General features: G+C 40.4%; 2 protein-coding genes across 2 annotated transcripts in view; both read left to right on the top strand.

Moving 5' to 3' along the window:
* Nucleotides 1-11306, top strand: part of LOC121926372 (mucin-5B-like) — a 70237-nt gene extending 58931 nt beyond the window's left edge. The window contains exons 35-45 of the mRNA XM_042459313.1: nucleotides 1025-1149; nucleotides 1453-1484; nucleotides 2199-2376; nucleotides 2614-2718; nucleotides 3016-3056; nucleotides 3875-3997; nucleotides 5167-5262; nucleotides 6559-6686; nucleotides 8336-8379; nucleotides 9913-10036; nucleotides 11110-11306. Of these exons, the coding sequence (XP_042315247.1) occupies nucleotides 1025-1149; nucleotides 1453-1484; nucleotides 2199-2376; nucleotides 2614-2718; nucleotides 3016-3056; nucleotides 3875-3997; nucleotides 5167-5262; nucleotides 6559-6686; nucleotides 8336-8379; nucleotides 9913-10036; nucleotides 11110-11275 (1162 nt within the window). The 3' untranslated portion in view covers nucleotides 11276-11306. The remainder of the gene's footprint in view (nucleotides 1-1024; nucleotides 1150-1452; nucleotides 1485-2198; nucleotides 2377-2613; nucleotides 2719-3015; nucleotides 3057-3874; nucleotides 3998-5166; nucleotides 5263-6558; nucleotides 6687-8335; nucleotides 8380-9912; nucleotides 10037-11109) is intronic.
* Nucleotides 11307-17391: 6085 nt separating this feature from the next.
* Nucleotides 17392-27889, top strand: part of LOC121926383 (mucin-5AC-like) — a 184857-nt gene continuing 174359 nt past the window's right edge. Inside the window, 2 exon segments of the mRNA XM_042459323.1 lie at nucleotides 17392-17449; nucleotides 23932-24318. Coding sequence (XP_042315257.1) covers nucleotides 17392-17449; nucleotides 23932-24318 — 445 coding nt within the window.

Below are 27889 nucleotides of genomic sequence, written 5' to 3' on the forward strand. Positions count from 1 at the left end.
AAACATTTTCTGTTCCCGTGTGTTCATCTGATCAGCACTCCGCTTGTGGTTTTCTCAGAAAGGGATACTATAATAACTGTATCAAATATTTCTCCTCAAAAAATTTCCAGGCCGAAAGTGTGCTTTTTTAAAAAGTAAAGCATTTAGATTTTTAAAATCTTCTAATTTGCCACTTAAGCAAAATATTACAAGCCTAGGCAGTATCAAGAAGGTTATAGATGAGAATATAAAATGTGACAAATACACTAAATAGAAAGGTCAAAATCCCATTGTTTGCCTAAACTAGGGTAGGGTTATTAAATCACTGAAAACCTGGTAATTCAGCACTTAGATAAATTGAGTCTGCTCTAATTAAGTTTTTTTTTAAATGGATTTAGGATGATAATATGAAAATTGTATTATGTGCCTTTAATACATTCATCAATAAATCTGAGAAACTGTGTTGGATTGAAAATAGCCATGACATCAGAATGCTCAAAGCCAACATACTTTAGATTGGAAAAATAGTATTAAACATCTAGAAAACTACATTATAAGGCAGATTTTCATAGCTGGAAAATGTGTCCTTCTCTCTGTGTTAAGATTAATCTGCTACACATATAAAAGTACTTTTATATAAGTACTACACACACAAAAGTATTTTTTGCAAATCTTTGTACATTTCTTTTGTATGTACTGAATTGTTATATTTAGCAATTTATGTTTTGTAGCACTACATGTTATGTGTTACCATGCATTTTTTTAAAAAAATATGGAGCTATTAATTAACCAGTAATTTCTGTACATCAGTGCTTTGATGAGTATTAAGCATTAGTTGAAAGGAGATTTATAGTCCACACTACAGGTATCAGCCTAGGACTGATAGAAGGCTTACCTTTAAAGAATCCTGAATCTAAAGATATTTTTCATAGAGTCAAGAATTTCATTCTTGCTGATTTTATCATGTTTCTAGCTCTTCAGTACATTCAAAAGGAATGAAATCTGAATTATTGTACTCCCCAATACTTTACTCTGTTAACTATAGAAAAAATGCTTCCAGTGCCAACCTACCACAAGGTGACATTCAAGGAAAATTTGTTGAAGGATGCTTCTGCCCTGATGGATTGATCCAGCTGAAGGACCATGATAGTATTTGCGTCACTGTCTGCGGTAAGAAAACTGATGGTATTGGGAAGAGTGCAGTCAGTCCAAACTGCCCCTTATATGGTTGTCTATTAAAGGATGTTGAAACACCGACTACTGCAATAAAAAAGAAAACTGAAGCAGAAAGTCAAGTGCATTCAGCTTGAGTTGAATGCCCATTTGAATAATCCTTGTGTTATGGTGATGTAAGCAGGAAAACATCTTTCCACTTTGTACGCTTTTGTCAGTCTCATTTTTATATGTTTGTGTCTGCAATGCAGTTTTGTTGCTTTCTTTCTGATTTCATTTTCTAATTGCCCTGATCTGTAGGTTGCAAAGGACTTGATGGACTAGTGAGAGAGGTAAGGAGTACAAACAGTCTATTGCCATACTGTACAATGTTCTGTAGATCTTATCTCTTGCAAGACAATTTTTCATGGTATGTTGACTTATCCATGTAATGCCGGAAGCCTGAGTAGAGTTGGAATCACCAACTCAAGACTGGAAAAAAAATGTCTTTATCTGAAAGGGGAAACATACAATAAAAAATCCCGAGTAATTTCAAGAAAAGCCTGAAAACCCCCCCCCCCCCCCATGAATTAATTATCTCTCCAGAGACTGAACAAAATCAATTCCTGAAAATTTCCAGTGCAGAGTTGCTACAGGTTGAGTCTCTCTTATCCAAAATGCTTGGGACCAGAAGTGTTTGGATTCTGGATTTTTTTTTCTTTAGATTTTGGAATATTTACATATATATAATGAAATATCTTGGTGACCCAGGTCTAAACACAAAATTCATTTATGTTTGAAATACATCTTATAAACATAGGTTAAAGGTAATTTTACATGTAATATTTTAAAGAATTATGTGCAAGAAACAAAGTTTGTGTACACTGAAACATTGAAAAGCAAAAGTGTCACTTCCTCAGCCACCCATGCAGATAATTTGGGATTTGGGAGTATTTCAGAGTTTGGAATTCCAGATAAGAGAAAGTCAATTTTTTTATTAGAAACTCATTCCTAGAATTATGAATTGTGCTGATCAATGGTTTACTTATTTCACATTTATTATACAGCCAGGAGAGAACTGGGAAAAAGATTGTCAGGTTTGCACCTGCAGCAAGGAAACTCTGGAGATTTCTTGTACACCTCATGTTTGTGCCAGGTTTCCACCAACCACTTGCATCAAGGAAGGATTTGTCCCTGTAGTGCAGATACAGTCAGAAGACCCCTGCTGTACAGAGACAGTATGTGGTAAGAAACTGCTTCAGTGAGCTTTGGAAAAGCCTTTTACATAGGATGGTAAAGGTCCCTTATGTTTCCAGGACTAATATAAAGAGAAGGTGTTCCACCCTCCGTGCATTAGCACTGGAAGATTATACCCCCACCTCAAAGGAGGAAGTTGTTTCCAGGTTCTGCCTTTGTTCATGTCGCCTGGATGAGAAAATTAAATCTCAATATATGGTATTTTTTCTCTTCCTTCATTTCTAGAATGTGATGTAAAGTCCTGTTCTCCAAACAAACAAGAATGCAACCTAGGCTTCCAGATTGCAACAATCACTTCTCAAGATGCATGCTGTCCCACTTACTTTTGTAGTATGTATCAAAGTTGCATTCATTCTTTTGGAGTAGATGTGGATTAAGATTGCAGTTCTCTATGTATTTACCTGAGAATAAGTCAATTGAACTCTGTAGATCTTATTTCTGAGTAATGTTCACAAAATTAGAAGTTGCATTCTGGCACGGACAAAGTTATGCATTCTGATAATCAGGATTTTTTTTAAATGCTTTTTTTGCTGATTATCTATCTTCTTATCTAAAAAGAAAAAAAAATGAGAAATGAACCCATGAAACCTATTATATATATGATCATTGCATTTATTTTATATACAGGACCAAAAAATGTTTGTGTTTCTCAAGGAACTGAGTATCAGGTAAGGAGTATTGCTTTCCTTAGTGTGTTTTTAGGATGTTGCTGTAACTATTGACCTATAATTGTGCTGTGTGCCTTCAAGTCATTTCCAACTTACGGTGACTCTACGGTGACCTTATCACAGGGTTTTCCTTGCAGAATTTGTTGAAAGGAGGTTTATGTTTGCCTTCCTCTGAGGCTGAGAGAGTGTAATATGCTCCAGGTCACCCAGCAGGTTTTCATGACCAAGTCAGAATTTGAACCCTGGTCTCCAGAGGTGTAGTCCAACATTCAAACCACAACACTATGCTGGCTCTCACTGAGATTACCCATCCCCCAAAAAAATCTTTGTAGAGGAAAAATGGGGCACAAATAGCCTCTTTTGGGACAAATAATAATTTCAAAGGATAATTAAAAAAAAAAAAAAGCTTTAATCTGTATGGCACATTTTCTCAGCCAAAAGTGCCTCATGATTTTTAAAAGCAATTCATTACATAACACATCAAACAAATTTAAGAAGGACAAAGTCAATGAGCCAAATTTACAAGTACAATTAAAGGTAAAAACATGTTCAAAAAATAAAAATACAAAGTTAGTGTCTAATACAGATATCTGCTGCTATTGCTAGTTTTACTCCAATCCAGGTGCACATGGAAGGCCGGTTTTAAATTAATTTGGGATTATATTTAATGTATTATTTTTTCTTGACCTCCAAAAGCCTGGACCTGTTTAATATTAACTGTTGTAAATCATAGATTCCATGTTTTTAGCATTTGGGTGTTCACATGTTGAACTTACGTACTGATCTCTCCTGGTTTCCTTTAATATGTCTCATTTAAGCCTGGCTCCTTGGTACATTCTGATTCTTGTGAAGAATGCATCTGCACTGAAGCACAGGATCCTAAGACTAAAACCAATGAAATTAAGTGCTCACCAGTGAAGTGCTCTACTGAATGTCAACAGGCAAGTAGTCACTTTGGCAGCTCCCTTCTTTGTTGCAGTCCCAACCTGTCCTTATCCAATTGTTATTGTGTTAAATTATATTTCTAGGGTGGCTGGTGCAACTGATTCCTGTGATTAACTTTAAGTTGTTAAATCCACACACAAACAAAATAACAAACAAAGCCATAAAGTTGTGCTTAGTAGTTAATGCTGATATTTGGTTCTGGTATTAAATTTGATCTTTCTTGAGCTAAGCAATATACAAGGAATGGAGTAAACAGAAATCTGAGGGAGAATTCTGTTCTTCCATAGAGATTTCTTAGTGTGAGGGATGGGTTTTCATTGTGTTTCTGTAAAGTCCATACTGATTCATCAGAAATGAGAACTTCATTAGAATTTGGAATGAGCTCACCCAGTATTTGCATACCTCACAGCATCTGTCAGAGATGTCTTGACCTTGATACACACTGATGATGGCATAAGTGAAGGCTGGGGCTTGCAAAGCAAGGTGAAGGCTCTTCTTCCCTACAGAGTCACTGAGACATTTGCCACAATCCTTTAACTGGATTTGATAAGTTTGAGGGTTTCCAGTGGAAAATGCAAGATTGAAAAAAAATTATTGCAGACCTTTTTGCATAAAGGTTTTTATGTTTGGGAAATTCTCATAAATTCAGGATACCTTGTATTAGATGAATACAGAGTCAAAATTTCAAGTATAAAAAACTGAACTGACAGTGGGGATTGAAGATGTATAACTGAATGTAGCCAACTACATCAATCCAGGGACTAGCTGTTGAATTGAGAAGCTGTAAAGTGCACATTGAGCCCCTCTTTGTTCAGATCTGTAAAAGAACAGTTCTGGACATACATTCCTTTGTATGTGCACATCTTCCCCTTACGCCAGTGCTACTCAAAGTAGTAGTCCATGGCCTGGTGTTGGTCCATCAAAATGGATCGTCTGTCCACAGTAACTTTTGAAAAAGGAAAAAAAATGGTTATAACCAAAGGGTAGAAACATGGTAGTAGTCACTGGCACTGGAGGGAGGAGCGTGACAACTGACCCATCACATCAAATACTCCGAGAAGCCCTGCCATATGCTGAAATGAATGGGCAAAGGAATTCCTAGATACACTGTCATGTAGATAAAGCTCTGTTTGCTATTTAACAGTCAACATTGTTTCATCTTCAGGGTTTCCGCTATGTACAGGAAGAAGGAAAATGCTGCGGTGAATGTGTGCAGATAGAATGTGTGGCAGAACTATCATCTGGAATAGTGACCGTTGGAGTATGTTGTTTATTTCCATTACAAATAACTGCATTATTATTGTAGGTCATGATGTTTAGTAAAGTTCTCCTTGAAAACTGAAAATGCTATGCTCCATTCCATTCCACTCCCTCCCTCCTTTCCTCCCTTCCTGTAAAAAAAAAAAAAGAAGGAAAACCTTCATATTTCTGTGAAGAGAAGACAAAAGGGGCTGTATGTAAAGGGGTTATATGTACCACTTCAAGGTCTCAAAGCCTGGCCTTGATCTCTTGTCCTGGCTCTTTGTCTCTGGGCCTCAGATGGGGTGGAGAAACCTCTGAAATGAGCACTAACTTGGAAAGAAGGGGTGGTAGTTTTTTCTCCCCTTTACAGACTTCTTCCTCTGCCCCCTCCACCCCTGCACTCAAGGGGACTCAAGCCTCCTGAGGGGAAAACACTCAGTGTAAAAAAATAATTATTTTATGTTATTTATTTATTTTACAGCCCCCCTTTCTCCCAATATGGGACCCAAGGCTCCTCATAATATGAGTTAAAACAAAATACAATTAAAACAAAATATAACACTGATTTTTTTTAAAAAAATTAACAAACAATCATAGTAAAAACATGAATTTAAAGCAGTTTTAAAAGACAATTAAAATGGTAAAAATAGAAAACAACTCACTTAAAAGACCAGAATATTGCACTGCTTCAGTATTTGCTGCCTCAGCTCTTTTGCAGACAGTTAAAATATTTGATTGTATCTCTTCTTATTAAAATGACACATGATTGTCTGAAAGCAGTTACTTAATTGGGCATTCTTCATATTAACTGTGTTGTTACAGACTACACACTGGCATAGGTCAGATTATCCTCATTACAAAAAATATCTTTGGTTTTAGGATCCAGGAATAATGAGGCAGGGGGAACAATATGAGATTCACATCCTGTTATTAATTCCAAGTTGCAACAAGAGTAGACACAATAAATTAATGGACCTTAGGTAAGCTGACTTACCAGGTTCCCATTAATTCAGTGGGTCTACTCTAATTGTGAAGTAAGCCAGTATTTTACATTTTGTGGATATGTGTTTTTATTGCAAACTTCTGCATATAAATCAAATCTGCTGCAATATTCAAAATTATCCAGTGATGAATTCTAGTATCTGAAGGTTTTGGAGACATCTGTTTTACTTTCATTTCTATGGAAATTGCATATCTTGCCTTTCTAAGTACCTTTAAAATGGCTACCTATATAGTAGCAATGGAAAATATGGTGTTAAGAATTCTAAATAGATATCGACCATCTATTTCTGGATATATTTTTTTTCCTCTGCAGGTTGGGCAGACGTACAAGGATCCACATGATAACTGTACTCAGTATCTATGCACCAGGTTATCAGATCAGTTTATTCTGAGCAGCACAGTAAAGGCTTGCCAAGTGTTAGATCAATCAAACTTATCCCAGTAAGTATGGATACAGCAGTCCTTGCTTTTCCCAGCTCAGCTAACATTTGTAATATAGTCCAGTATGAAAAACCCATTTTATTTGAATGAGCCAGATAGGAAATGGCAGACTGGATAATGGTCTAAGATCCATAGCACTGAAAGGAACTTGTTACTTTAAAAAAAAAATTCTCCTCCTCTTTGACATATACATGGCAGGCAGGTACAACACAGTTCTCTCTATGCTTAGTTGTTGTTGTGGACCTTCAAGTGGCCTCCAACTTATGGCCACCTTAAGGCTATCATGGGGTTTTCTTGGCAAGTTTCTTGAGAGGGACTTTTCCTTTGCCATCCTCTGAGTCTGAGAGATGTGACTGGCCCAAGATCACCCAGTGGGTTTCCATGGTTGAGCCAGGATCCAAACTTGGTCTACAGAGTCTTAGTCCCGCACTCAAACCAATATGCCATGTTGGCACTCTCAGAAAAACTGTACACACTGAATTTGACTGGTGCAGAATGGGAAGGTTTTTTAAAAAATTTGTTTTCGAGTCATTTAAGAAAATTGCAAATTGCTTATTCAGGACAAAAAAATAGTGACAGGTTTTTATGGATTTTTAAAGTGATTGTAAAAGAGAGAACGGAGAGATTTCCCTATCCCTACCATTGCTCAGTTATGGAGGACTGCAGCATGCCATTATAGGTGTGATACAGATCGCGCAAAAGTGCTGTGCTGGTGCCAATTTTAGGATTAGGGACTGCGCAGCAACCACATGGTGCCATAACAATGGTGGCACCCTGTGTACATGGGATCTACCATTGTTATGTAAGGGCTGCATATGCACGGCGCCATGTGGCACTTACATAACAAGTGTGCCAGTAGCTGCCCTTTTCAGATGGTCTGTCCCACCCCATACTCATCATTTCTAACAGTTGCTCTACAAGCACTATACAGATTGCTGGTGCATGGAGTACAGAAGGCAAAACTGAAAAGAAGTGGCACAAATGACACAAAGAAAAAAAAGGAAGATTTCTCTAATTTTCTGCATGTAATGGAAAGAACCAGAGGATTCATTACCCCTTGGATTCTATGTTTAAAATATTTATTGTCTCTAAAAGATAGTTATTTGAAGGAGGGAATTAACTTGAGAGGATAAATATTTTGATAAACAGATCCTGATCATTATTGAATTGATAGGAAAATGTTTTAGGAACTGATCCCGAACATTTCGCTGGAATAGAACAGCAAAAACCTCATGACAATGTACTAAATTGATAGATTATGGATAGTTGTGAAGAACATGTGGTTTTGCGTATGTTGGACTACAGTTCCCATCATCCTTCATTATTGCCTAGGCTGGTTTGGGCTGATGGGAGTTGTAATCCAGCATCTGGAGGCCTACATAATCTGTACTCCAGTATGCAAAGTTTATTGCCTAAATGTAGTGCTTAGCTCCAACAACAATAGGCTCTTTGAATCAATGGACACTTAGTAAATCAATATTTCTGTACGTTTCATTGATTCAGTTGGTCTATTCTATCAGCTGGTCTATTCTAGCTGGGACTAATAATTAGGCCACTTTGTACCTGTGGTTAGAGAAGGCATGTGTTGTTTTTAGCTTATTATAGCAATATTATAATCTGACATACTGTCATATTTCTTTTCAAAACAGGGAACCTTGCAGACAACTCCAGATGGATGCTGTGAGACCTGTGAGTATGTTACGGATCCCCCCACAGATAACAAAAACATGGGACCTCAAGTTCCATTGTTTTCTATGGCAGTGTGACATGTGCATGTCTGCTGGTGTGGCTGTGTGCACATATGTCCATTAAAACAACAGGGTTTGCCATCTGTGGAACCTCAAATCCACAGATGGCAAGCCCAAGGATAAGAAAAACTCACTGGTATTTATAACAGTCTGTAGATACAAATGAAGGATGCTTTATTCATGATGTCCATCTTACACATGGGGATGGAAAAAAGATTAACTAGTATTTGTTTCCTGAAAAACAAACAAAGAAACAAACAAACAAAGGTTTCATGACATTTGGGAGATCCAATCAAGAAAAACCAAGCATCCATGAGATTTTTTGCATTTTGGAAAGTCTTTTGGAGCAATTCGTTTATGAAAAAATTAAATGTAGCCTTCCTTCATACACACACACTATTGATTTATTTGTTTTGCTCAGAAAATTTGTTTACTGTGCAGGAAACAGTGTGTCTTTCACCAAAAAAATCATCTGTATTGCTGTGCAAAAGGATTCCCTGAAAGTCTTCCCAAGTCTAACAATAGAAAAAATATGCAGAAATCTTTTTGTTCTCATACAGCAGGAAGAAAATTATGCATTGTATTCCTTCCTTCCTTATGAAGATTAAGTAATGACAGCTGTAGCACTTTGATTCCACTTTAACTGTCATGGCTGCATCCTGTGATAACCTGGAATTTGTACTTTGTTGAGAAATTTGAGGAGCTCTCTGCTTGAGAATTCTTAATGCTGCTTCCTAAACTACAAATCACATCAACTCATCCATGGCTTTAAAAGTAGAATCATAGAACTATAATTGTGTACTCCAAAAGGGCCCAAAATTTTGTGAATTATAATTAAAGATCTGTACTAGCCTTCAAGGAATTACATCTGAAATATTTTTAGTGAAATAAAACTGGTGTTCCATTCACAGCAGTAGCATGACTAGGGAGTGTGTGTGTGTGGGGGTGCAGATTGCACCAGGTGACACCCCAGAAGGGGGGTGACACCCAATCACCCCCCTGGCACAGAGCATCCCCCATGCTCTGTCCACCCTAAGTGTGCCACTTTGTCCCCTCGCATGCACATGCCACTCTGTCCTCCTGCACATGCTGCCCCATCCCTGCATGCACGTGCATGCTGCTCTGTCCCCCATGTGTGCTGCTCCATCCCCATGTGCACATGCAGCTCTGTCCCCCCAACTGCATGCACCACTCTGTCCCCCCACATGTACTCTGCTCACCACGTGCCATCCCATCCTTTTCCTCATCATGAAAAGGATGAGCTGATACAGGGAGAGGGACTGTGTGCCATCCCTGGAAGCCCTACCTGTTGGAAACCTCAGAAGTCTTGCCCTTGGAAGGCCCTCCCCCTGAACCGGGCAACATCCAGTCCAGGAATGCTGCTGATTCACAGGCTGTATTTTCTTATACTTCTACTTTTTCTTATATAAATTAGCTAAAGTTTAGTGAGTAGGCTCCTCTCCTACATTTATTTTCAGGTGTACTCTTGTCCCATGATTGTAAAATTAGTCTGAAGAAACAATACATCATTCATAATCAGTGTAAATCAGTCATTCCTATCATCATACCTTCCTGTGAAGGCTCCTGTGACACATATTCTGTGTAAGTAAAATATTACCTTACCTGTTATAGTTTACCTGTCTTCTAAAGCATAGTGGCAACATACAACTTCCAGTTACCATTCTTCTTTTCCCTTTTGTCTGCATTTTAGAATTGTATACAGCTTTTCCAAAATGTTGTGAGACACGTTGCAAGTTCAGAAATGTACAGTATAGCTTTCTGCTTGCAAATTCCACCCATGTTCTATTCTAAAGGTGTGAGTTGGGTAAACATGTTTAAGGGAGGGGGAGAGAAAAATTTCAATGAAGCAAATTTCACACCAATTCCTAATCAGGGCTTCAGGTTGCAACACTGCCAAACAGCTCTGAGAATTCTGGGTATTTCAGTGTATTTTGTTCTCTCCAGAACCTGAAAAGTTACTTTTGCAACTAAAAGTCCCAGAATCCCCCAATCTGGTACAGCTAAGGGCCAGGTTGGCTGAGAGATTGTCGGAGATGTATTCCAGAAATCAACTTTTCCAAGCTGTGGAAGAAGCAGAATGCTCTGCTTATAGATGGGACAAACATATGCTCTTTTCCTATGTCATCTTATAGAGCAGGCTGCAAATTTCTCAATAACTTTGTGGGATTCTTCCCTTTCTCCTTCTGTTTTGTTCCTGTTGTCTTAGCAGTGCTTCAGCAAAGGAGTCAGAAATATCCATGCCTCTAGAAAAAAAAATCTTTTTTTCCTGTCTGTTGTAAAAAAAAAAATGCCCTTCTTTTCATGACGTGACAATATTCATTAACCTTAACCATCGACTAGTCTCTGTAGCATATTCACAGCAACTAAGTGCACAGATCTGTGAGGAGAATAGAGGTGAAGACAGAAGCAAAGCATCTCACAGTATTTTTCCCACTGTATTTTATCAGTGTGGAAGTGAAAATGTTCAGTTATCAGTGGGAAAAATGGTGGAGTTGGGAGTAGGTGAAAAAGTGCAATTTGGATTATACTCAAGACATGGGAGGTTACAATTCCCTGCTATCAAGTGGAAGAAGCATTAAGAAGTTCCTTCTTGATGGTCATCTTGTAATTCCTTTAGTGCAATAAAATGTTTCTTTGTATTTTCTTCCTATCAGGTATTCCTTTGTCACTCACAAAATGAAGCACAGATGCACATGTTGTCATGCTACAAAATACCATGAAGTCAGTATGCAGCTGATTTGCAAGAAAAAGAAGAGAGCTAAATACACCTATCTTCATGTAGATGAGTGTGGCTGTGTAGAGACCATATGCCCAACATAGAACTGTGCCAAAATGTTTGCAAGGTGTACTTCACAAAAGCTGTGAGCAGTTGCTGTATGTGCCTACACATATACACATATAATGTGAGTTGTTTAATGTGCCTGCACATATACGCATATAATGTGATACACATATAATGTGATTTGTTCAGAGTTTTGTTATGATTCAATAATATGATCATGTCTTTTTGTCTTATTGCTCTAGGAAAACGCATGTGTTGAAATTTGTCAAATAAACCATATTTGCAAGTTCTCTTGCCTTGTATTGCAATATCCTTACCTAGATTAACTACAGTAGCTGGTCATTTCTTTCACATCAAAAGGTTGTGCAAATAAGAATTGGTAATTTGAGAAGGCACAGTGTAAATCATGACCAAAGTATTAAATTCTGGCATGGCCAAAATATTAAAGTGGAAATAGAAACTATTGTTCTGCTGATAAAGGCATAAAATTCTGGAGCCGGAGAATCAAAGAAGCTGAGTGTGTTTAAGATAACAATTTAAATCATTTATGTAACAGATGTTGGCTGAAGTTCAGTCATAGTTACTTGTTCATATTCACAATCCCTAAGTATTCACAATCACAGCAATAATGTAAGGAATATGTAGGCACTGTAAAAGTCCCTCAGTCTTGCCTTACCAGACAGCAGCTGCTGCAGGTGATGGGTATCTGTTCTTCTGTTGATTGGGATGCAACAGACTGATGTTTCCATCCTCTACCACTAGCAGTTGCCAGAAATCATTGGAAAGAGAGTGGAAATGTTAGTCTGCTTCATCCAACAACTGAATAGCTAACTTTTCCTTATGATAATTCTGATAAAAATATAGGAGGGAGGGAGAGAGAGAGAGGGAGAGAGAATATGTGTGAAGTGTGTGTGTGTGTGTGTGTGTGTGTGAGAGAGAGAGAGAGAGAGAGAAGGATTATTTTTACAGGAGATTATCGCATACACCTTATCCTGTTGTTTTCTCAATGGGATAAATACATGTTTAACCTCAAAGATGGGTCTTATGGCATTCTCCTGTATGCAACCCATATGCAACCAGGACTTATCCTGCAGCTTTTCAAGGATGGGCTGCATACAGGAGAATGCAATGAGACCTGTCTTTGAAATTAAACACACATGTATCCGTTTGGGAAAACAACAGGATAAGGCATGTGTGATAATCGCCACAGTTTAGCCAGGCCAATCAGAGTGAGCATTTCAGGGTAGTAGCAGGCACTACTGCAGCATGTTACCAGCCTGAATTGCTAGAATCATGTGCTCTGCAAGTGATGTACTGTGGTCTGCATTGCACAGGTCAATCAGGTCAATGGACAGTCATATTAAGGCAGAAAGTTGTCAATTGATTAGAAGGCAAAAATACAGTCATGTCCTATTAGAAAACAAAAACCAAAATGATTAATACTTCAAGAGTGATATTTTTACTTGTAAGAATCAGGGAAATTTTATCAGTCATGTGTACACAAGACCTGTAACTTATACAGGACTTTGATCAAAAGAGTTCTCGCTGCTAAGAATTTTTTTTTCTTTTCTGTTATCCAATTAGTATAGTAATTCCCAAGTAAAAGTGCCATCTGCTCGTTGATGGAAATTGTTTTCCAGATTCATACATGCCGAACACATCCAATTAACATGCATTTTGGGCCCATTCACACTACAAAAATTCGTTCCCAAACCGATCAATCACGTGAAGTTCATACTCACCCCGAGTCTCCACACAGTGAATCCGAGGCTTGCACCCCGTTCCGTGTTAAATGGCCCCTAGCACGGTGTTTTTGAAATCGGCGCAAATACCGTTTCTTTGGAAAACCCGGGTTCCTGGGAATGAGAACTTGGCCTCGATCCACGATCGAGGCAATGAGGGGAGGGATTTAGGTCAGAGGGTGTTGGCAAAGGGCAAGGCATTTCCTCCCCTCCTCGTAGGGGTTGTGGGAGGGAGGAAAGAGCCCTGGGCAGAAGGGAGCAAGGAAGGCATTTTTAGGACCTCTTTTCCCTGATCCCCCCTAAGCCTCTGTCGCTGGGCATTCCTTCCCTGCCGAGGAAAAATTCAGGTCACGAAACGGAGCTCACCGTCAGGCAACCCCCCTTTTCAAATTCAAACAATTTTTTTTTGAGCAAATATGCGCATTGTTTATATTCCAGAGGCAGATGGAGCCAGGCTTCCACTTGGATTCCTTGGATCTCCTTGCTTTCTGCAGAGGGGAAGCTACAAATGTTGCAACAATCCATGTTACATTTTTAACAATTTTTTTGAGGCAAATTGCGCATGATTTGTCTTCTGAGCAGATACCGCAAGGGAAGCAAAGGGAAAGCTAATGTTGCTTTTAAAAGCATAAAAAAAATGCATGGCAATCCATCCTTTGCTGGGCAGGGGCAGATCTGACCCAAAAGCCACAGGTTTTAAAAAAAGGAGAGAGAGAGAGGCATCTTCTCCCTGCTCAGCCGCTAAACCCCTGTGCCTGGCTCTTTAAAAAGGGAGGACACTTCCCCAGTGCCTGCAAAACGTCCACCAGGACGCAGCTTGATGGCAGCGGCCACCTCGCCAGCGCGAAACAGAAATGCATTTGATTTCTAATTTGCAGGTTCAAAATGCATTCGATTCAAATTTGTATGTGGCATGCTAAAGGAGCGATTCGGGGGGGGCATCAGATCAGCCCAGTTCCTTCCAGGTCTTTTAGCCAGTATATTGGGGCCTTTGATTGGGGGGTGGGTGGTCGGTAGGACCCTGCAATTTATGGCCTGATTGCACTTTAGTTTGGTGTCCACCAACCAGTTCAACTGGAAATTTCATTCAGAGAATAAATTCCATCCTGGGAGATCTGAGCAGTACGTGGCATCAATTGCTACCCCAGGTTGAGATGGTAAACCATCTGAGCGAGCAGCTTGAGAGTTACTGAAGATTGGATTGCTCATTGAGATTTCAATCTGAACTTGTGTTAATTGTTTACTATGAGATTGAGGAGAAATCATTCCATAATTGTATGCTCAGCACTGAACAGAAACTACAGTTACTGCCTGTCTCTGAACATGAATGTTTTCGTTTTCTAATAGCCATTGACAGATGCATTACCAATAAATAACACAATTGTCTACCAAATATCAGCTAAGAATAGTAATTCGCCCATGCTGAACAGGGAATAAAGGCTGCCTGTACATTGGCCAACTGATGCTTCTCAGGTATGGTGCAAATGTGGACTACAGGGGCTCACTATTGATAATCTCATAGCTGCACTCCTAAGGAATTCCAGACTGGATGGTAGGCAGCTCTTTCATTTTTTTATCATCAGGAGGAACTCTTTGCAAAGAAAGAAAAAGGGTCTTTTGCCCAAGATTTTTGCCCCAAAAATTGCCCATACAGGACCAAGCCATCCTCAAATATTGCACATTACATCAAGCATAGCTCACAATCATATATGTTGGCACAAAAATTAAAAAATTCTGCTATGAGGATTAAGCTAAAATCAAGCAATCTAGGAAGATTGGAGGGTATATTGTCCCTGCTGGTAAAAAAAACCAAAAAGTCTCCGTGCCTTGACCCTATGAACTGCAGCTCTGTCATCTTTTGGAAGCCCATAAGGATGGCATAAGGGTAATGGAAGCTTTCCCCCTGTTTTTTCTAGTGACAATTCTAGGTATGTTGCCTTCTAAGCTTGGATTTCGCATCTGGACAAGATATACTATTAGTAGCCATCTGTGAATCTGAACTCTTACCTGGCCATATGAAAACATCTACCTAAAGGGCTCTTCCTACATCTTACTACAAAGAAATCCTACATTTTGGTATCACTGAACAGTAATTTGTCCAAAGGCTGTTGGCTGTAACAGATAATCAGTGGGATATTATAGAGAATAGTACTGACCTGATTATAGGCAATGCCTGTGATCTCTCCTTTCAGGTGGGTAGAATCAATTGAATGCTGGATATTCGGCACCCATGGTTCAGTCTTTGCAGCATGATGGTCCAGTGGCTAATCTCTCTTCAAGTAGACAGGCAGCCTCAGCAGAATGACACAATGGGCAGTCTCGCTTTAGCCAAACTGACAGCTTAACATGCCACTTTCTCTCTAGCAGGCAGGCAGGCAGGCAGCCTCAGCAGCAACTATTCTGCAAAGTTATTGTCAACAGATGTCACAATGGCAGTCTCCCTCTATCTGGCACACAACATCACACAGTCACAATGGCCAGTTGATTGTAAGACCTGGCTGAGCATTACTACCGATATCACAATAACTATCTTCATCTTAAACAGGTTTATTTTCATTAGTCTCTCATCAGACACACCAGCAATAAGTAGGAGGATTCTAATACTCAGGAGGTGGACCAAGACATGGTAGCAGCAGGCGATGAGGAAAAATAGGGGGCATGATGCTGGGTTAGAGTCAACACTCTCTCCTGTGTCACAAAGCTCCACAGTGATTGCTACACATGTAGCTACACAGTGAGCATAAGACACGGTTGCACCATGGGTTGACAGACAGTGGCTGAGATACTTCATTGAGGCAGACTGGCATAATGCTTGTGATCATCAACTTCACAAGGCAGCTACCAAACACTGGGGAGCTGCAAGGCAGGGGGGCAGGTGGCCAAGCAGTGCTGGGGGGAGAGTTATGTGATTGATCCCAGAAATCTTGTTAGGGTGACATCATTTGTCTCTCGCTGATCGCAATTCCAATCTATCCAGTAGCCTCCTCTGCCTTCCCAATCAGTAAACACTTGCAACACGTTCCCTCTGAGCTGGTAGCTGCCGGGGAGGCTGAACATGATGAATAATTGTGAATAGTTCCTTGTGCTATGTCCCAGACCATCACCTACTTCACATAATCCCAAAATTGTGTGTGCACATGTCATGAATAGGCTTCAACCACCTTTTGGTGGCAGGGCAAGATGTTTCAAAAGTCATAGCAATTGCCATGGTTTTGCATGATTAAATAGAAGACCTGACTGACAACCCCCTGACACAAGATGTCCATGAAGGTGCAAGTGACATTGAATTGTTAGAATCAATCATAGGGTATGAGGCCCCACAGTGTCATGTGTTTTGCTTACAAGAAGTGGCCTTCCATAGCTTCCCAGTGAGAAAAATAATGCATGGCAGTGCTTGCTGTTTACCATAATTCCCTTCTTGTCTGAACACCTAGTTCATAGTGGTGGCAGAGCTGGGTTGTTTTGTGGTCAATCATGGAGATCCCTATAGACAATACACATAGTCAAATGGAAGTTGCTATTATGCCTAACTGAACAGGGCTGCCAGGTGAGCCTTTTTTGGACCGCCTTATAGCCACTGTGAACAGAAGCCTCTGTGTCAGAAATGTTTAAGTTAGATGGTGAGAGGACTTTTTACCTGTTTGGCCCTGTCTTCCCGAACAGGAAAAATGCAAAATAGGGTATGAGAAGATCCCTTCTGGTTGAATGAAATCAACGCTATCAAGTTTATGTTTGCTCACATAGTGGCCAGTTGCTCACATATGAAAATCCCACCAGGATGTAACTTCACCTCCTGTCTTATTTCCCAGTAATAGGCATATTCCTCTTGTACTCGCCAGAATATTACAGTATCATCCATAATGACCACTAACCTCTGATGACCCTATCATCCATAAATTTGGCCAATCCCCTTTAAACCTGTCCATGTTGACAGAAATCATGACTTCATTTAGAATGGAGAAGTACAATCTTGCCTGGCTTTTTCATCATCACGAACCTCAATATCACATATTTACCTCTTCTCTTGTGGACTTGAGCCAAAATTTTGCTCCGCTGGCTTGGGGACCGTCACACATGCCCCTCATATTTCCCAGAAAACCACAGGACTGTCTCAGCAGTTTGCGGAGGTCCCAATATATGGTTTTCCTGCAAAATCCCAGATTCAGAACTGTAGCGTGAGCTATGCCACTGCCTGCAGAAAACTGCTGGGATTTCCCTCTATTAATCTAAAGTGAGTGGGAGTCGTCTTAGAGTTGAAAATGCCATAAAATCATTCAGAGGTTGGGTGAAGGGTGGCAGGTTATATTTCGTGTTTCCGAAACTGAACAAGGAGGAAGGAGAAGCCAGGCAGAGTAGCCGGAGCAAGGAGCAGTTCAAAGTTTTTTCTTCCAGCCTGTATGTGTCTTCGAAAAATGTGGATGGATGTTTATATGTACATCCGTGTCATAGAGAGGCAGCAGGCATTTGTGGGTATTTGCTTGTGTTGTTGTGTGAGGGATTGTACCTTTGGGAGGGAAATAGATTGTGTGTTTGCATGTCAGTGTGAGAGTGATGTACGTTTATCACACGGGGCTTGGGGAATGGGAATGGGGGCAGAACGGAACGGAAGGGAAGGGAATGGGAAATGGAGCGGAAGGGGAAATGCATATTTGCCATGGGAAAATGCTGCCAATGCTGTGGGTGTCCCCAATCAGTTACCTATATGTCCCCAGCAGCCGATTTTGAGAATGTTCAGAAGCGTTCTTCAAATCCGCTGCTGTGGGATAGATGGGGAATGGATTGGGATTCCCCGCATCAGCGTGTTCTCCCATGCGCTAATGTCATTTTTTCCCATTCCATCCTGTTTCCATTCCGCCCCGTTTCTGTTCCCCAAGCCTCATGCACTAAACTTAATGCACACATATACAGAGAGACATGGAGGACATTCGAGTTTTTCCCTCTATAGAGCAGCAGTCCTTCATTAACAGTGCAATCATATCTGTTCAGATGTACCCTCTCCAAGTTCAGTGGAAACTTATTCCCAAGCAACTATCTACATGATTGTAACTCAGTAACATCCAAAAGGGCCATTAGAATGCACGCATGCTTTATGTGCTTTTTTTTTTTTACAGCTATACGTATATGTGAGCGCTAATTCTATCACTTCTGTAACTTTTCCCCATTCTTATCTCTATTTTATTATACATCCTGTGATGAAGTAGGAGACTGAGTGGCTGGCGATTACCTCAAGGTGACCAACAAAAGCTTTATGGGAACTGGGATATATAATCTGATTATCAATGCGTGTTGAGCAGATAGGCCATCTGTTGTGTGAAACACAGAGCTCAGTTGATAGTGAATCATAGAGAAAGTTGAGCAGGGTCTGGTTGAGTTTATATTGTGTAGGATAATAATCATACTGCACATACCAAAATATTTTGTTTATTGATTTAGGCGTTTCCCCCCCATCCCCTAAATTCAGTACATCAACGAAAAAGATATCGCTGCTTAAAATATGGTAGTTTTCACAGTTCTTTGCCTTAATAATTTTGCAAATGACACACCCTGTAAATCAGTTCATATTGCTCAGCCACATGACTTACCAATTCACTTGGGGACCCTAATTTATTTTGAAATATAATAATGATAATTATACAATAATAATAATACTTTAATAAAAATAAATTTTATTTATTTATTGTATCCCGCTGTCCCTTTTCAGGATCAAGGCGGAGTAACAGTAAAATAAGACAAGAACATAGGCAAAAGTGAAAACATTCCCTATAATCTCCCCACCCTCAAACCCCCATCCCTCACTAATGAAAATGAAACAATTAGAGCAATAAAACCATACCATCAATAATAACATTACTTAAAAACTATACAAAACCAGAGTCGCAGTATTGGGGGGGGGGGGGGGTGGTTTGGGTACCGGTTCCGTCGGCGGGGTTAAATCTGTCTGTTAGGTGGTCAGTCTGGGAAGGCCCACTGGAAGAGATCCATTTTATTGCCTTTTTTGAATGCATCAAGAGATGTGATTCTGGTGGATCTCCTCGGCAGGTCATTCCAGATTTTTTGGAGTGGCAATTGAAAAGGTCCTCTAGGAAGTCACAAACCATGTTGGAGGATCTATGTTGCCTTGACTTGCCATGAATGTTGGTGGCATCATAAGTATGGAATTGGTAGTGTCCCCAGCCGTACTGCATGTGTGTGTTCTAGCATATAAGTATCACCAAAATATAGATATTAAAAAGATTGTAAACTAATTATGCTACACACGTTTTAGTTCTCTTTAAGAACAATAAAGACTAGGAACTTTGTTTTTAAGCCCTCTGAAAACCTGTATAGAACAGTATCCATATATTATTGTCACTGTTTCACCAGCAGATGTCCTATGAGTTTCATGGAAACTCTCCAAAGATTGCAGCACACAAGGACTTTTACAAGTATGGACGGAAGCTATTACAATGTGTGTTTATTAAAAAAGTGCTGAAGAGAGAAAGGATACTATTAGATAGGGATGAATTAGGTGCCATTCCTTCTGCCCAATGTAGTCCCAGGAAGCAGTATTTGTGAGAGGTGTGTGTGTGTAATACTTCAAGCAGAACAAAGTGTGGTACTTGCTATTTTTTTATTAAAATCAAAAGATATACCGATTACAGCATATATCACATCTATATACCACTCATGTATAATTATTTTTTTATATTTCTATAGTAGTACTTGCTATTTTTTATGTTATACTCAGCTTCAAGATATGGGACACTGATGTCATCTAGCTAGCCAGCTATGGAAGCTAAAATTAGAATGGGAGGTATACGTTTATTTTGTGGGCAGCCATGTGTGCATGGAACACCTGTTGAAATCTAAGTTTTCTATGAGATTTGTTGATGTTGATGTGAAACAATTTTTATTAAATGGTAACCCAAGGTTTGAGTGTTCTTGAGAGGCTGGATCTCTATAGGTAATCAGGAAACCAGTATTATTCAAGGACAAACTGGATCTCAAAAGGCAGTGGCTATTGTCTGCTAATAGATTTAACATTATTTCTGGACTTCAAGAATCTCCCAGCAAGCCACAAGGCCAGAAAGAGAGGGGCCTATCTGCATGAATACCCCCTCCACCATTTGAACTCAGGAACCCACAACATCTTGACAAAATGAAGGCTATACCTCCTGATATATTTTTTACATCCCTGTGCAATGCCCCTTTTCACCACACTCTGTATGAATTTTAAACTCTTTGCTTGACAACGAAGCCCAGTGGAGCTTCAAAAGCCTGCTATGTTTATATTGTGCATTTTGGTTGTTCAAAAAAGTATCACTGTTTTGTGGATTTTGGGTGGTATTTCTTACAGTATTACAGGGTACCTCGGGATACGAAAATACCCAGGTTACGAAATTTTCGGTGTACGAAAAAAATCCCATTAGGGAATTATTGTTCGGGTTCAGAATGTTTTTTCGGGTTACGAAAAAAAAACTTTTGGTGCTTTTTCGGCTTTTTCGCACGGAATCGCCAGCTTTTCCCCATTAGCGCCTTATGGCCAATTCGGCTTACGAAGGCTTTTCGGGTACGAAAGCGGCCCCTCGTTACGAATTAATTTGTAACCCGAGGCACCACTGTATTTGTAATACTATCAGACTAAATATTAGGCAAATGATGCGCATGTTAAAAGATGAAAAGATTTAATTCAGTGGGGGTTTGAATTCTCATGGGTCTAGTGTCTTTTCTTATGGTGCAAATAAAAATAACTTTTCATTTCATTCACTCACGGGCAGAGAGGCACACAATTAGCCAATGACCTATACTATGCTAGTTATTTAATCAACTATAAATGCTGTGAATGCAATCCCCAGAGTTTACAATTACATATTCCTCATTCTTCAAATATAAGGAAAAATTTTTTATTAACATTATCTAGAAAATCTATGGAGGCCTACACTAAATTGAATCACCTCCATGCAAACAAACAAAAATGGATTGAGTAAACTACTGTTACTTCAATCCCTTTCTGTACTAGCTACCTAGGAAAATTTGGGCTCAGCACAGTTAGTTTACTATTTCCACTTATGTTAACTTTGCTCGTCATGAGTTTCCAGTTTGTTCATGTCTTGTCTCTTGATGTGCACCAAGTGAAAGAGTAAGGAACAAATTCTGACAGCCTCCAGCCCGTCGTAGCTATCCAGTATCTTCCCTTTTGCAGAGAGACCGGTGGCTAGGATGTGGAGATTAGGGGCTTGTCTACACAGTCAAGTTACTCTGGGGAGCATCCAAGTATCCTGGGCTTGGACTTTCCCCAATCTCCCCCCATTACTTAGCCCTCCATTTCGTGCTGCATGTCTGCCAGGGCATCCTGTGAGCCACTCAGCACATCTGCTTGTCTGGCCCACCATTTGATTCAGAATGAATCAGCCAGTAATGATGGCATGGCTGGGCACTTGTTCTGACCTCAAAGTGAAATACTAGTGCTAACACTGAAAACATCGGGTGGTCAGCAGGATGCCCCTCTATAGCCCACCTTGGTGCAGAAATGGAGGGCTCTCTGATCTTCCCAGAAGATCTGAAATACTAAGACGTATGTTTTAAAATTTATTTAAAGGCTCTTTACCCCCGTTCTGATGCCGACCATGCCAGATGACTGTTGAATGGAAGCCATCTGTGTTGTGTTGTATGCATGGTGTGTGTTTGTGCGCGATATGTGTACAAGAGAGGCGAGAATGAAAAGTTGTGTTATTTTGCCAGCATAGACAGGCTCCAATTCCAACTTGAAGCAGATGTGGGAGTTTGTGTAGTGGTAAAATCCACCCCATGCCTCATTTGGGCACTTTTTGTGGCAGTTCACCCTGCTGCTGGCATACAGTCCTAGAAGTTTGCCTATAAGGAGCAGTCCTTTGGGGTTTGAGAGTTTCTTCACTCCTCTCTCAAAGGATCCACTTGCCTTCTCCAGTGGAATCTAGGCAAACTACATCCTTTTGTGATCCGGCTGAACTTTATTGTCTTTCTTGCTTCTGCTATTGGGACGGAGGGGAGGGAAAAATCACTGGCCCTGAAATGCTCGTGGACAGTATCCATTTCACCAACCTTTTTTTTGCTAGAGAAAATGCTCCTTGCTTACAAAATCCACCCATTTTGTAAAGCTCCAGCACATTGTGGGAAATAAAATACTCAGCAACCCATGCATACATTTAAAGCATGTGAATGGCTACATATATGTACACTTAAAAAAAAAATACACATAAACACACTCCACCTAATGTGGAAAAAACTTCCCATTAGGAAGCCTGCATATAGAATAGACATATGAAATTCTGGGCAGGAAGAAAAAAACTTTTTGGCCCTCCTCAACCACAGGCTTTCCATCCTCAGATTGGAGCATCTGTGCATGACCCTGGTCTGTATTCCCCATGCCAGTGCAGCTGTGCACACATCCAGCCACCATTGGGAAAGATGAGATGAGGTTCTGCATTTTTTGTCATCTGTACGAGTTACAAAATGGAAAATTCCTGGATATGAAGGGCTGACTGTACATCCTTCTCTCTTTGCTCTTTTTGACAGTTAATACAGGGAACTAGTTAAGGCAGGGGACTATTTTAAAGGCTTTGTCCACCAAATACATAAATCAATATGTGTATGATATTCCATAATGTACTAGATTTTGTGGCCATTGGGACAGAAAATGTCCCTTGGACTCATTGCAGTTAGTCTCACATTTCTAGGGAAGAATGAAATTACAGTGGGCCCTTGGAATCCACTGGGGTTTGTTTGCAGGACCCCCTATGAATACCAAAATTTGTTTATGCTCAAGTCCCATGAAATGCAATGGCATAGTAAAATAGTTTCCTTTATATAAAATGGCAAAATAAAGATTTGCTATTTCAAATGTATATATTTTTAAAATATATTCAAGCCTTGATGAGTGACTCCATGGATAAAGAATCTGTGGATACTGAGGGCTCACTGTATATTTTAAGTCATTTAATTGCCTGTTCATGCTGGAAATGTTGGACTAGTTCACCTTCAGTAATTGCCCCCCTTCCTGGCATGAGGTGTGATTTCTTTCACCTGCTTGTATGTCCAACAACTTGACTTGCCTTGGCCTAGCTTCTTTTTGCTGGTTTGCATAATACACTCCTAAAACACTGAGAACTGAATTCTACTGGTTAAAAGACTAGTGGTCTTGAGAAGTAAGGATATTTATGGGAAGGGCTATACTTCAGAGGTAAAGTCCTAGTTTTGCATACAGAAAGTTCCACGTTGGGATAGAAACAACTTGCATCTAATTTATTTATTTATTTATTTATTTGCCGTATTTATACCCCACTCGTCAGCCCTAAGCGTGGGGGAGGATTGAGTGATCAGCAAACCCAATCAGCCTTTATTTAGTGCTGTCTAGGTCTTCCACAAATCTTCAATCCAGCATGTGATACCTCCTAGTGTTTCAAAGAACATTGTGACCTCTTAAAAACATACCTGACTCTAGATATCAAAATATGAAAATGTGAAACTCCACATTCCAGCCAGAGGGATATAGAGTTTGCTAACAATGTCCAATCTTCAAATAGGGGACACAGCTTATAATAAGCGACACCTGATCACCTTATAAGTGACAAATGTCCTGGCCCTCAAACAAGAGAGATCACTTTCAATATGGGATATCTGGCAACCCTACCCTGACCCACGGATCGGCTGATGGGGCTCCTTTTTCCCTCAATATTCAAGAGCAGTTCCAACAAGCCAGGACATACTCACACAGCCAACCAGTGATCAGGGAGATGGAGCTGCATCTGGAAGTCCCCCCCCCCAGCTGTTGTTATACACTGGAATGGAGACATTGTAGGAGGTACTGGAAGCACAACGGTTTCCAGTTTGCGCACCTGGAGAGCGCCCTCCTGGCTCTCATCTACCCCGCAAAACCAGGAAACTGATTCTCAGAGGCTGTTTCGTTGATGTCTTTGGTTTGGTTCCTCTGACAGGTCAAGCAGCTTTGGCGGTTACCTTGTCCAAGGGAAAAAAGAAGACCCCCTTTTCCCCTCCAGTTGATCGCAATTTTGACAATTGGCTAGAAGGTTTCACCGTTTTTAGGGCTGTGGTTTCCATGGCCTTCCCTGTACAGGCTTGGCAGCTCGACAGCCATTTGCTGCATGTCCTTAAGGCCAGAGAGTTCGCCGGCAAGGCAGCAGCCATCGCTTACGATATGGTGTTCTGCCAGCATGCTTCCCAGAATTCTAGAGAGCAATGGGATCACCTTCATTCCGAAATCTGGCTATTGGAAGTTGGAACGCAGGTTGTGCCGCCTGCATCTTCCACTTGCTCTGCGCCTTCTGATAGTCCAGACCTTATTTGCCGAGATTTCAATGTTGGCAAGTGTTCTCACATGCAGTGCAAATTTGATCACCTTTGTGCCTCTTGCAGAGGTCCTCATGCTAGGTGTTCCTGCCCTTTAACCCTTCCCAAATCTCTGGCCTCGCAGATTCCTTGCTCTGCCTTCCTGCACAGCTTGAGCTGTGATTGGTTCACCTGGTTCGTGTGGGTGCTCCTATCCCTTACCTTTCTCATGGCATGTTTGATCACTGGATCTTTGTACTATTTTGTTTGCTGTTTTGCACATTGTTCAGTTCTTTCACTTTCAGCTTCTCTGAACCCGGTTGGTGTTGTGTTCGGGGTAGGGTTGGCAATGGCGTTCCTTCGGAATGGCCTTTGTGGTGGCAGCAGAGGTTCTGGATTGGGTAGGCATGGTCTAGAAGAGTCCCTATGGGACACGGGAGTGATGAGGGCATACATTGTGGTCATTATGGGGGCCATAACGTGACACTGCTTCCCGGTGACTAGGGGCTTTAGTTAAATACAATCTGCGGGTTGCATGAATACGAGAGGGCATTAATCTAGCTCCTAGCTCATCCCGATGCCTTGCTTTATATGACATGCCATTTATCCTACAACGGCGGGTTGTAAGATGATCCAGAACTCATGCTTTTGGCCAGCCCTACCTTTTGCTGATGCTTGCATTAATAAAGTTGTGGCCTTTCTTCCACATGCGGCTTTGCGTTTTATTGTGGTGACGCCCTGACAGGCAAGTTATTGTTTTGAACTACAAGTTCCAGAATCCCTCCAACCTGTGTGATTTTAGGAGTTTCTATCCAATAAACTAATTTCCCTAAACTCTGTTCATGACAATACAGGACTAGAGGCTCTGACCTGGGATAAGCCATCTTTTTTTTCTGCTGATTTCCTTTTGAATATATCAAATAAGCAGAACATTTTCATTCTATTTAACATTCTTAAAATCCTGTGTTTCACTGTAATGAAAGAGTGTGCTTTTACTAATGTTGGGGAATATTGCATTGCCACTATACTTTCTGAGGAGATCAAATCTACTTTTAATCTATTCTTTATCATCCACAGCACAACTAGAAGATGCTGGTGCAAGAACTGCAACCTATATCGGAAGGTTATAAATCCATCATTCCCATTAGGGGAGAATCATAATGACTTCTGTGGAAAGAAGATTTGTTTCCACTCCTGCATTGTATTGGCCCCCAATCTCGCACAAATCTTATGAAGCACATTTTAAAGGTTCTGTTGCATTCCTTTTCTTTTCCCATACCATATTTATTTGGAAATCTTTATGAGTGCTGAGTGACATTTATTTCAACATTTTCTGTCATTACAGTTACCATGCAGCATGTTTATGTATCTTTAAACTTTCCCATTTATTAACTATTTAAGTTGGCATTTGGTGTTCTCCTTTTAATGTTCGTTACTTAAACTATTATAGTGGGACCCAGGAGAGGTTATAAGGCAAATACCAAACTGCCTTTGAAACTAGTGGTGGTGCACCTTTGAAGCACATCTAGGAGGCCTGCAGTGGTTTTCTTTTGTTTTGCTTTTGTTTATTTTTCTCACTACTCTCATGTTAGGTTTTTTTTACAACTGAATAATAAATAATAACTTTTTTTATTTGTATACCGCTTTTCCTTCTGATCAAAGCAGTTCACAGTATCATGCAGTGCAATACAAAGCAGTACAATAATCAAACAATACAATATAACATCAATTACATCAACAATATTACACAATTCAATAAAAAGTCTCAAATCAAATACAGATCAATTTAAAAGCAATCGGTTAAGGTTGGGTATCCGGTACTTAATTAGGGAGTTCTATCTCTAAAGAGAATCAGGGGGGTATGCTATTTGAAAAAGATGTGTTTTCAAAGCTTTCTTGAAGGCTTCCAGGGTGGAACACAGCCGGACCTTTTCAGGGAGTGCAGAGCTGGAGCTGATAAGTTTTTACTAATTTTACCCTGGGGTATTCAAGCAAATATGTCCCAGATGTTCTGAGGGTGCGGGGGGGGGATTATGTAGGGAGAGGCGCTCCCTCAAGTAACTCGGGCCCAAGCCATGTAGGACTTTAAAGGTAATGACCAACACTTTGTATTGCGCCCGGAAGCTAATAGGCAGCCAGTGGAGAGATTTTAATATTGGTGTTATATGGTCCGATCTTCGGGTGCTCGTGACAATCTGGCTGTGGCGTTCTGGACTAACTGAAGCTTCCGAACCTGGTACAAAGGTAGCCCCATGTAGAGCACATTACAGAAATCCAAGCGAGAGGTTACCAGTGCGTGTACTACAGTTTCAAGGTCCTTTCGATCCAGACAGGGACGCAGTTGGCGTATCAGCCGAAGCTGGTACCAGGCACTCCTGGCCATCGCATCTACTTGAGATGATAATTGTAGAGATGTATCCAGGAGTACTCCCAAACTGCAAACTTTGAAATGAAGCCTACAACTAAATGTTGTCACATGGAATGCTGCTGTTTAGCAACCACTCTATCCCAGGCATGGCCATCATGTGGCCTGAAGCCCCACTTCAGCCTCAAAAGTTGTTTTTGCAGTCTCTTGCAGCATTGTAGACAAGCATCATGCCATTTCGACTACACAGAGAAAGGCACTTGGAGAATGAATTTGTAATACAAAAAGTTGGAGTGTGGAACATTCTGCTCTGAACCTATCTTTTTTCCCAAAGATACTCCATTTCATGCTTCTTCACAAATGTACTTAATTCCTCTTGAATAGTCAATCAACATTCTGAGTCCACTGTGCATGCTCAGTTTTCATTGGGCAGTTAGGAGGCCTTCCTACTCCTTAGAGGTTTTCCCAGGTATTTATTTTTTGTACTTTTCCTGACAATGCCTCTCTTTTGTGTGCAGATGACTGGACAGTGCTGTTTTGGCTACCTAAGATAGATACCTGGTACATGCTTCTATTAGTATATATGATGATTTCTCATGTTCTAGTGAATTTTGTAGTTTTGACACCCACAAAAATGATACTACTGCCCCCAACAAGGGCCAAGCTGAGCTAAACCCATTTCACTACTTTTGGAGAACACCCTGAGACATTTCAGATATAGTGGGTCTTTGGTATCCACTGGGGTTTGGTTGCAGGACCCACCGTAGATACCAAAACCATAGATGTTCAAGTCCCATTAAATACAACGGTATAGAAAAATGGTGTCCCTTATACAAAACCTGTAGATATGGAAGGCTGACAGTATGAGAAAGGAAGTACAGTCAGCCCTCCATACCCAAGGATTCTGCATCCACAGATTCAACCATCCATGACTTGAAAATATTCCAAAATAATTAAATAAAATCCAAAGCAATGCAAATCTTAATTTTGCTATTTTATATAAGAGATACCACTTTAGAGCAGGAAAGATTCTAGAGCAGATCATTAAACAGAGAGTCTGTGAACATCTAGAAGACAATTCCATAATCACAAAAAGTCAGTTTCAGAGAAAGAAGTCATGCCAGACAAATCTAATCTCTCTCTCTCTCTCTCTCTTTTGATAAAATTACCCATTTGTTAGATCAGGGGTAGGCAACCTGCGGCCCGCGGGCTGGATGTGGCCCGGCAAGGCCTTGGGACTG

The sequence above is a fragment of the Sceloporus undulatus genome, chromosome 1, assembly GCF_019175285.1.
Source record: "Sceloporus undulatus isolate JIND9_A2432 ecotype Alabama chromosome 1, SceUnd_v1.1, whole genome shotgun sequence".
Lineage (NCBI taxonomy): Eukaryota > Metazoa > Chordata > Lepidosauria > Squamata > Phrynosomatidae > Sceloporus > Sceloporus undulatus.